Here is a 10,946-nt window from a genome sequence, read left to right on the forward strand (position 1 = left end):
GGCCGGGGTCCTGGCGCACTCTATATAAGCCACCCCCTCCTCCGAGACAAGGGTTCGCACCTCTGTAACTCATACTCACATAATCCAGTCGACCACCTCCGGGCTCCGAGACGTAGGGCTATTACTTCCTCCGAGAAGGGCCTGAACTCGTAAACTTTGCGTGCTTACAACTTCTTCATAGCTAAGATCTTGCCTCTCCATACTTACCCCCCTACACTACTGTCAGACTTAGAACCACGACAGGTTCATGTTTCTCAAAATTTGTCGAGAAACTAGAAAATGTTTGTGTTGCAAAAAATGTTACCGTTTCCAAAATTTCTATGGGAATTATCCAAAAACTGTTCTTGATTTTAAAAACAATCAGAATTTTCAAAAAATCTCCATGTTTTTTTTTCAAAATTTCAAAAAATATTCTTGTTTCCCAAAATCGTCCAAAATTTTCAACAAATGTCTGTGTGTTTCAAAAAATTATTTGAAAATTTCAGAAAATGTTCATGTTTCAAATAAATCAATAATTTGAAAAAGTGTTTGTGTTTTCTATTTTTTTCATGTTTAAAAAAATGGAAACTTAAAAAATGTTCTCGTTCTAAAAAAACTGTTTAATGTTTTTCTTCAGAGCTGAAGAAAACGTGGCACCGTCTTTTTTTAGTTTAGCTATACAGTGTTTGCTGTTGGCTACGGTTGCTGGCTAGTACAGTGTCCCACGACGAGCAGAATCACCCTGTGCCTGTAAAGCCCAAATCCTTGATCAAAGCGGCTCAACAGCCTGGTGAGACTGTAAACTCTCGGCCGACATTGCCCAAGCCCAAGCCCAAGCCCAAGCGAAACGCCACAGCTGTCTGAAAATGGCAGCACCAATTCTGGACGCCCGGCACTAGCGGCAGCCTTTCCAGCGGCTCACGCATCGCCGTTGCCATCTCCACCGATCCCCCCTCCACGCGCTACCGCGATGGCCGCCGGCGGCAGCGGCGGTGGCGGAGACATCGGGGCTGATTCCGAGCGGCGCCTCAAGAAGGCCATGGACAAGCTCTACCACTTCCCCAAGCCCAAGCCTAGCCCCAGCCCCGGCTCCAAACCCTCCTCCTCGTTCACTCCCAGGTTAGCTCCAGACTCCCAGCTTCTCCTCTCGCCCTAGCCCCTTTGTGTGGCTGTAAAGCGAGTTTGATCTGATCTGGTGTGGCAGCTCGTGGAGGGCGGGGAAGGCGGCGGATGCCGGGAGGAGGTTCGGGGTTGTGCGGGGGTCGCGGCTCCCGCCGCAGATGGCCGCCATGTCAGCGATGTCTCCGCCTCCGCCATGCCGCCCCTGGGACCGCCGTGACCTTGTGCGGCGGCTCTCCTCATTCAAGGCCATGACCTGGTTCGCGAAGCCCAAGGTACACCCAGTTTAACCCTTAGTGTTGATTGCACTTGTACGTTCTCTGCATTGGTTGGTGGATTTGGTAACTTGAGGGTTGTCGCTTACCACTGCTTTAGCAAATCTCTTGCCTGCAATGAAGATGGTTTTGCTTGCTATCTACTCCCTCCGTTCCAAATTACTCGTCTTAGAAATGAATGTATCTAGAACTAAAATACATCTAGATACATTCATATCTGCAATAAGTAATTCGGAACGGAGGGAGTAACAGATTGATGGTTAATCAGTGGAAACTTCTAGAACAGAACGGATGTTTGCTGTGATTTCTCTTGATAGACTGGTTAGAAATATGTCTGGAGGCTTGTATGTCCCGCGCTTGTATAAACCCTGTTTGTGGTGGTGCCTATGTATTATCGTCCAATTATGGATGCTCTCGGTTCACTAACCCTCCAATTATGGAGGAATTCGGTTCACTAACGGATGTTTGTTCATTTCAATTGAGAAGTTAGGAAGGGACTACATTTCAGCTAAAGCATCTCATGCTTTTCCGTTGATTGCTGATAGCGAGTTACCTTTTTCAGGTTGTTAGTCCTGTTAACTGTGCTAGGAGAGGGTGGACTAATGTTGAACCGGACATTATAACGTGTGAGGCATGTGGGGCACGTCTCCTCTTTTCCTCTCCTTCCTCGTGGACACCACAGCAAGGTGCGTGCACTATTTTGTTTACCCCTGGGCTTCATCTCAAGCTATGAGCGGATAAGGCAATTCTCTTATTCTTCTCTCAAAACAATTAAATGAAACATCACACGCTTCTATGTGGACCTAGTATTGAGCAATGTCTTTTAAGATTCAAGAGATGCTGATTTATTTGATTAACATTGCTTGTGTTCCATTTCTATCTTGTGAGAGACTTACATACAGGCATCACTGACTTCCTAGATTTGTTCAAACCATTTATGTTCATTTTCTTACATTGAGATTTTTCTTTTCTTGCAGTTGAAAAGGCTGCTTCTGTTTTCAGCTTGAAACTGGACACTGGACACAAACTACTCTGTCCATGGATCGACAACATATGTGATGAATCACTTGCCTTATTTCCACCCACACCTCCTCCTGTTTTAGTTGAGAACTACTATGAGTGCTTCTCGTCTCTGCTGAGGCTTTCATCACTTCCAAGAATTTCCCCCTCTTCTCTGGATATCATGAGGAAGTGGAGTCCACAACTAGAACAGTTCCTATTGGAGCCGTTCTCTTCATCAGTTGTCCTTAAAGGGGGATTTATGCTTACTGAAGACTCAACTATTAGGGATCTAGATGGCACTTTTCAAGATGCTGGCATATATTATCAGGTCAGACTTTAATTTACACATAATTACTCATCTCTTTGTGGAGTTTATTGCCTTGCAATTTATCTTTGCCATGTCCATATCCTCTTTTCAGCATTTTCTGTTAGTATTTTCTAAGTGATCAATTCAGATATCTAGGTGACACATATGCAACTGAATAAATTCTCTTAGCCCTTGATTTGCGCTCACTGTATAGGATGTTCAACAGTTCATACCTAATCTCCAGTTGCACAATGCACTGAAAAAGATTGATCTTTTTCTCAAAAAAGAAAAAGATCTGTATCCTTCCTCTCTTAGTCCTGTCATAACTATCTAAAGGAATGCCTTTTGCTATTAGGAAAACTTGGATATACCTTTGTTGACGAAAGCCTATACCTAGAAGCGTTGTCATGTGATATTGAAAACCCTTTGTGTAGTCTTGGTAAAATCAACTACAAACGACATTTAGTTTCCAACTCCTTAACTGTTTAGTAACTTAATTTCTTCTTCTTACAATCTCATTTGCCTGGCCTCTGTTGGCAACATATCCTCGTATTTAGCTAGGTGTTTCAAATTGCTTTGAGTAGATATCTTGGATAGTTGGATTGCTGATAAATATTGTGTAGTTTCAGTTTACATTTTCACTGCATCAAACTATTTAAGTCTCTGCGGTTGAACTTAATGCATAACTGGCTACCAGGCACTCAAGATAATAAGCTTATGTGGATGGGAACCACGCCTACTTCATTATGCTGTTGATTGTGCAACCAAATCTCACTCAGATGCAAGCTCTACCTCCATATTTGCCCAACCAGAGAAAATGAACAACACACTGGAAGATCGCGTCGTAATTTACTCACACAAGGAAGTTGATGGTTCTCCAGCAATTCCAGATGCTAATCAAGGAGATCAACATTATGATCCATCATCCGTTGTTTTAGATTGTCAGTTTTGTGGAGCCTGTGTTGCCTTGTGGCGTTTTTCCCTTGTAGAACGACCTCTTCAACTTTTTAAGCTCGTATCAGATTTGAATACACAAGATGAGCAAAGTAATGGACATGCTAACCTAGTCAGTGGAGTAGAACCTTCAAAGTCTGCAAATGTTGGTTTTAATTTTACCATTGCTGGTGGTCCTCCGCCGACTAGACAGAGTTTTCGACCAAGAGTTTCATTTCCTGTTGTCAGTCGACACTTGAAAGCTGACTTGAACTCCCGTGGAAAATCATTTTCATCCGGAAGTGATAGAGAGATTGTTTCTGTTGCTTTGCATGCTTCAGGGCCCATGAAGCGCAAACGAAGCATGGATAAGCTTCATACATTGGAAGGCATTAACACAATCTCCAATGATGTTGATACATCGGCCAAAGGGGCACATCGCGATCATGGAGGTGATAATTCTGAAAAGCAGATTGCAAACTTGGGAGTAAATACTGATCAAATTCAAGGGTGTTCACCTTCAGATACAACTGAGGATATTAATATGGAAGAAGTTGTCAATGGAGAACCAGAATCAGGTGTTGCCACAAGCAGAAGTATGACGAGCACGAACTTGAAACTTGATCAACACGGAATAGATCCCAAGTTTTCACCTGTTGAGGATACAAGAGAAGAACCTACTAATGATCGGAACTCTATACAGACACATACAAACATGTCCAAGCCAGCTGAGGTTGGCACAATCACAAAATCGTCCACCAACATGGAAAAAGGTGTAGAGCCATCAGGTAAGGAATTCATTTATGTTTCCTTTGCTTTAACAGTAACTTAATTAACAATAGGTTGGTCGCTAAGTATTCTGAGCTGCTGGTACAATTTAAGGAATATAAGGGAATAAGGAAGTACTTAAACAGAAAGTTGAAGCGAACAAAAATGTAGGGGAAGTAAGTAGGAGTAACTTGTTAGAGTTGGGAACTTCTAACAACAATTAGCATATTGATTGACTGCTTTCGTACTAAAGCTTCTTAACAGAACAGTTAACACATACTCCCTCCGTAAAGTATTATAAGAGCGTTTAGATCACTACTTTAGTGATCTAAACGCTCTTATAATACTTTACGGAGGGAGTACTGATGTATGATGAGTGCTTTGTTCTTGCCGCCTCTTGTGGAGGTGAAAATTAGTTATTAATTGCTAGTACTTTATTAGGATATTGCCTGAGACTGCACACATATTAGTTATTAATTGCTAGTACTGATGTAACCTGTTGACTGCTCTCATAACAGGGAAAAAACAAGGCCTGTATGACCAAATGAATGAGTTTGATCCTATCAAGCAGCACCGGACATTCTGCCCTTGGATATCCCCTGATAACAGTGATGCCTTGCCTGGATGGAGGCTGACTCTTTTGGCGTTACTTGCTCATGATAAAAGAGTTGATGGAGATTCACAATTGGAGACTAAGCTCAGGCTTCTCAATGAGGTAAGTAATGCTCTTTTGTTGAATCTTGTCTAGTTTCTTTTGAACCGTGTCCTCACAGTTGGTTTCTGTAATTTCAGGAGGAGGATCCGGTTACATCTGTTAGAAAGCTTTTCATGACACCGCCTTCCAAGAAGCCGAGGATACATCAAGCAGAGAAGAGCTGAGAACTGTATTGGTTTATTCCGAATTTCGGGTTGGGTAGCCATGTCAATGTCTGCAACCAGATTACCAGATCGATAGAAGCATTTGCGCCTAAAACTGTTTTGTGTTGTATGAAGTGATGCGGATGGGAACAAGGGAAATAGGAGTTGTGTTTGGGAGAACTGTTCAGGACAATATGGCACCGGGAATTTCCTGTATGACATTGGTCATCTGTTCTGTTATGGTGATTAAACAAATCTGGAGGGCATTGCGCATTCATCTCCTCTACCCCGTGTGTTGAACATGGCCGTATCCTACAGAATTTTGTAGCTTAGTGGTGTCATTTGCTGTTCGGCACCTGTAAACTGTAGACCTGTAGACTCTGAAAGAATTTTTTGAGCTGCATAACTGTAGTTTGACGACTTGCCCTACCTGCCTCGGATGCAAATGTAAGATCTGAATGTCCAAACGCCTGTACCAGCTTTTTCTTTGACAGGTAAAGCCAAGTTTTATTCATCAAAAACTACATGATGTGGGATACAATTCAGGTCATGGGGTTGGCCAAACCAAACCTGACGCCCCTCCCTGAGTGATAGAGTACTTGGCTAAGCTATGTGCGAAAGAGTACTTGGCTAAGCTATGTGCTTCGGTATTTACCGCATGACTTTCAAAATTAAAGTTATATTGAAAAGAAACTGCTCTGAGATTAATTTCCTTAACTATGGATCCAAATTTGCCACTGTTCTAATATCTGACACTGTTGTTTGGAATCCGAAGGCCTCTCTGCAAGAGATCGCTTCCATGGTGGCCGGGTGGTCGACACCAGCTATAATAACCAATGCCGAACTGCCTGAGGTACATGCCCTGTCCATATCTGCAGACAGCCGCAGCTGAGCCTCCTCGTCCGCTTCTGATCCCTGCATCAACGTGGATTGTGGCGAACCCCGGGGGGTGCCTTGGGGCGTAGTGCACTTGGCTGAGCGCCAATTCGGCTACTACTAGTGGTATTTTTTAAAAAAAAAACAGGGCAAAAGATTTGCCTTGTATATTAATTAAGAGGGGAATTAGAGTTTTACAAGTGTCCATACAACACCGCATGACAATTACTCGCGTATTATGATTTTCCCTGGTTTCTTTGCACCCGTGGTGACCCATAGCTTCGCTTCCTTGAGGATGATGTTGGGGACGATCGGGGCGGTGCACTTTTATGTCGAAAGACCCTGGCATTCCTTTTGTTCCAAATTGTCCAAGAGACAAGCATGATGGGAGAGGCCATGGCCTTGCGTGATGGAATATCCATGCCGGTTCTTCTATTCGACCACTCTTCAACGGATCCCGCCAAGTGCCATGTAGATATATCCACATGTTCAGGACCAAGTTTTGCAATTAGCATGCTCCAAGGTCTAATGATGTACCGACATTTGAAGAAGAGATATGACCCGGTCTCGGGCTCTCGTTTGCAAAGGGGGCATAAGCCACAATTTTTCCATCCACGCTTGGCAAGTTTGTCCGCAATCCAAGTGGCATTTTCTTTGATTACACCAAGCTCTGAGACGAAGTTCCTGATAAACGATTGAGTGGCCTGCGGAGTTTGGAATATTCCTTCATGTATCGCCTGCACAAAGTGTTCATGCGATAACAACCATATTGTACTAGTTTAGGCCTCATTCGGTTTGAAGGATTTTTACAAGAAAAGCATTGGAACAAAGATTCCATACAATTTTTTTCTACAGATGCATTCGGTTTGTAGGAAACGCGCACGGGAATTTCCTAGGAATACTATCCATTTCCCGTGTTTTTGAAGAAATCTATCCATCCATTCAAAGCTCATTTTATGTGTAGAAATGAGACAAGGCAACTCCTTAGAATGACAAATGCCATCCTATCAACTTACTGTACTATTTCCAAATCCTACGTTTTGGTTTTCTCGAAACCGAACGAGGCCTTAACTAATTCCTAGAACTAGAATCCGATTCGCTGGGCTTTGGCACCAGAATTGCAGTTATCTCTTCTGGTTCAAGAAAAGAGACTACATGTTGCATGGGCCCTTCTTCATGCGAGTTGCATGTTGTATTACATAGTGGCGTTGACGACAACGCCGATTGCATTGGAGGATCGTTTGTGTTGACGTCTAAATGCATAGGCGATCTTTTCCCGTGAGCTTGAGCTTTTGAGTGAACTGGTTGGTGCGTGCAGTTCTACATGGCATCAGCCTATTCTCGATCCAAACCCTAGCCTCTGCCGCTTCCACATCGCGCTGCCCCCGGGGCGGTCGATATCCATGATCGTCATCGGGGGCCGCGCCGCCCGTACCTAGTGTTTGTCCGCCGGTCCAGTTGTTTGGCCACCCTAGCGAGTCTTTTCCCGATACTTTGATCTAGGTCTCTCTCTCTCTCTCTCGTCGGTCTCATTGATCGACATTTTCTTTTTTGGTTTTCCGATCTAAGACCGGTTTGTGTGCCTGCTGCATCCACCGAATTCCACCAATCTCCCTCTCTATTCTTCTACATGGTATTAAAGCCAAGAGGTCTTGAGTTCAAGATCCGACTGATGCAATTAAATTGTAACCCACTTTCGGTCCATGTTTAGGCCTGAGGGAGCTACACGTGAGGGGGAGTGTTGACGTAAAAATGCATAGCTCACCTTTTCCCATCAACTTGAGCTTTTGGGTGATCTGGCTGGTGCGTGTAGTCCTACAGTTTGTATTACTCGTAACCATGACCTTAACCTGTAGATTAGAACTCGTTGGGTGTTTGTGTGCGCGCTTTTGGGGTGAGGTGATGAGGACATGACTACCTGGGATACGACCAAACATATTGCATACATGTATATTTGTGAGGTGATTTCTAATGCAAACTATGTAATAATTTATTTATGTCATCCAAGACAAAAATACTTCACAAACTTTTGTGTCATGTCTAATTGCAAGTGTATGGGACATTTGTACAATCCACATATGAAGATAAGGGAAAGAGAGAAGTTTATGTGCCGTTCAAAAAGTCCTCTCACGTCACTTTTGGGCCAAGACAAGATAGAGTCCAAGTCTCTCACGTTCTGGATTCAGATTCCGACTGCACAGACATATCTGACTCAAAATGCCAATAACTCTTTCATACGGACTTCGAATTGGGTGATTCTTTTTTTGTTGGAAAGTAGATTTCGTGCTCTTTCCAACCCAATTGGATTCACCTTAAAATTTGTCTGGAGCATTGAGTTATCGACGAAACAATTTGACATTGCAGCAGAATCTGAGTCAAACTACAAGTCCAAAGGTGTTGCATCACCTTCACTTGGGTCCATGAGCCTTGTACCACCTAGGGTTAGTTTTAGGATGCCTTGGGACGTCCTCACACCTCCTTGGCCGCCACCCCTTGCTCCTATATAAGTAGATCCATCCAGTAGCTTTTTTCCTTGGGATTTGTTTAGTTAAAAGTTAGCCATTGCAAGTTTGTGTACTTCGTGTCTGTCTAACGACCAGACCAAGACCGCTTTCGGATCCCCACCTTTATCAATACTTCATCTATATTCGCAATATTCAGATAGCATTATCATATTCTTGTTTGTTCGTCTATTGCGTGCAGGAATAGACCTTCATGGTTAGGCTGACCGTGCTTCCGCCATCGTCAGTAACCTCAGGAGATTGGTTTAGCGATTGCTAAGGCGCAACGTCGTGCGCGTTTGTAGTCGGATCGTAAAATTCGGCTCCACCAAATCAATAGTTACCATCTCATCGAAAGATCAGGACACCCTTGCCTCTATCATGAGGGGAGGGGGCCAGGGGGGAGGGGGGTTTCAGTCTTAAACACTAACAGAGAAATGATTATCCACAATCTAAATTGATGGCGCCTCACTTTTCATCCACACCACTAATATTTTTTTATTTTAAATAGTGATGGTGCGGCCATATTTGGTATGCCATCACTAATACGTTGCTAGTTGTGTGCCTACTTTTTCACATGCTTTTTTTAGGATACACACAAGCGTGTGTATCATATATTAGAGAGAGAAAGGGGGTAAAGAGCCCCATCCGCCAGAGTCTTACATGCGATTACAAGTGATTACATGACGACCCCCATCCACCCTCAATGCAGGGCAAGCTAACCAACTACTCGCCCGCCACCCACCTAGCTAGAGACCCAAGGAAGGACGTAAGATCACCCTTGAGTAAACCAGCCGCGCTCCATGCTCGGTCCTCCCTCTCTACCCTAGCGATCATGGCATTAGCTGAGGGGGTCGCCCCATCAAAGAATATCGCATTCCGATGCTTCCAAAGTTCCCACATGACTAGAGTCGCCATGGTCCGTACATCCTTCGCTTCCTTCTTGGAGGGGGTCCTCTGGGTGCAGGCATTGCACCACTCCACCACCGCATCGCCGGCCTCCGGAGTAAGTTCCGGTTTGCTGAGTGCACTAAGCACCTGATGCCACACAATTCTAGCCAGGACACACCCGATGAGCACGTGATTCAAGGTCTCTTGTTCTTGGTCGCAGAAGGGGCAGGCAGCGTGGTGAGGCAGGCTACGGCGGGCTAGTCGGCCGGAGGTCCAGCATCTATTCCTCCTCGCCAGCCAGGCAAAGAATTGGCACTGCCCCGGAGCTTTCGAGCTCCAAGCCATCTCCGCATATGGCGCTAATTCCATGCCCCAAAACCTGGCCGCATATGCCAACCGAGCGGAGTAGATCCCACTCGCCTCCCAGGCCCATGCCATCGAGTCCTCCACTTCAGGTAGGAGCTCCACCTCCATAACCCTTTCCCAGAGCCTGAACACCTCCGAGAGCAAGGTGGGATCGATATTTGGCCCAACATCCAGGGCCCATGCCCCATCCTGCATGGCCTGGGAGATGGTGCGAGCAGCTCGGACCTTCTTTCGCACCCGCATGTACAGGACTGGTGCGAAGTCTTGCACCCTCATGCCCTGAATCCACCTGTCCTCCCAGAACAACGCGCTCATGCCGTTGCCAACCCTAGTAACCGTCGCAGCCTGAAAGATCTCATGAGCCTCATGTGCAACTTTGATGTCAAACTCCACCCATGGTCGCGTAGTGTCCATGCGTTGAAGCCATGGCCAGCGGGCTTGGAGGGCATAGTTGAGCCATGTGAGATCCGGAATGCCGAGCCCTCCCGCCCACTTAGGCGCGCAGACCAAGCTCCAAGCAACCTTGCACTGACCACCATTAGCCTCCGCTTTCCCGCACCAAGGGAAACCCCGAAAAATCTTCATAATAGCTTTGATCGTCTTCTATGGTATATTAAGCGCCAACATCGCATGTATCAGGATAGCACAAAGAACAGATTTGATGAGCGTTAATCGGCTGCTTATGGACAGCGTCGCCCCCTTCTAGTGAGGCAGCATGCTCGCCACTTGATGAACCAAGTCATGTAACTGCGGGGCCGACAACTTTCGGACGCTCAATGGGAGGCCCAAATATTTGCAAGGGAAAGCCCCAATCATGCATCCCAAGGAAGATGTAATGAGTCTTGATTGGTCTTCTGAGCATCTGATGGGCACGGCCAAAGTTTTGGCTAAGTTCACTCGAAGGCCCGACGCCTGCTCAAAGGCATCCAGCAGGTTCACGCTGAGCCGCATCTCGGTCTCCACCAGCTTAAGGAATAGAATGACGTCGTCCGCAAAAATGGACATCCGCTAGTGCAGTCCAGATCATGCAAGGGGGCGAGCAAACCTCTCCCTGATGCAAGGGAGAAGAGC

The 10,946-nt window shown here is 45.4% G+C and overlaps 2 protein-coding genes across 2 annotated transcripts; one reads left to right on the plus strand and one right to left on the minus strand.

Annotated features, from left to right (window-relative positions):
* Positions 1 to 853: 853 nt before the first annotated feature.
* Positions 854 to 5,708, plus strand: LOC125544108 (C3HC zinc finger-like protein). The gene is made up of 7 exons (XM_048707674.2): positions 854 to 1,098; positions 1,184 to 1,373; positions 1,936 to 2,059; positions 2,351 to 2,703; positions 3,380 to 4,403; positions 4,902 to 5,098; positions 5,176 to 5,708. Exons 1-7 carry the CDS (start codon positions 950 to 952, stop codon positions 5,260 to 5,262), a joined length of 2,124 nt encoding a protein of 707 aa, XP_048563631.1. The 5' UTR covers positions 854 to 949; the 3' UTR covers positions 5,263 to 5,708.
* A 3,636-nt stretch (positions 5,709 to 9,344) lies between these two features.
* On the minus strand, positions 9,345 to 10,289 carry LOC147979822 (uncharacterized). The gene has a single exon (XM_087515360.1). It carries the CDS (start codon positions 10,287 to 10,289, stop codon positions 9,345 to 9,347), a length of 945 nt encoding a protein of 314 aa, XP_087371486.1.
* Positions 10,290 to 10,946: the final 657 nt, after the last annotated feature.

This window comes from Triticum urartu, chromosome 3A (assembly GCF_056163025.1).
Source record: "Triticum urartu cultivar PI428250 chromosome 3A, HENAU_Tu73, whole genome shotgun sequence".
Classification (NCBI taxonomy): domain Eukaryota; kingdom Viridiplantae; phylum Streptophyta; class Magnoliopsida; order Poales; family Poaceae; genus Triticum; species Triticum urartu.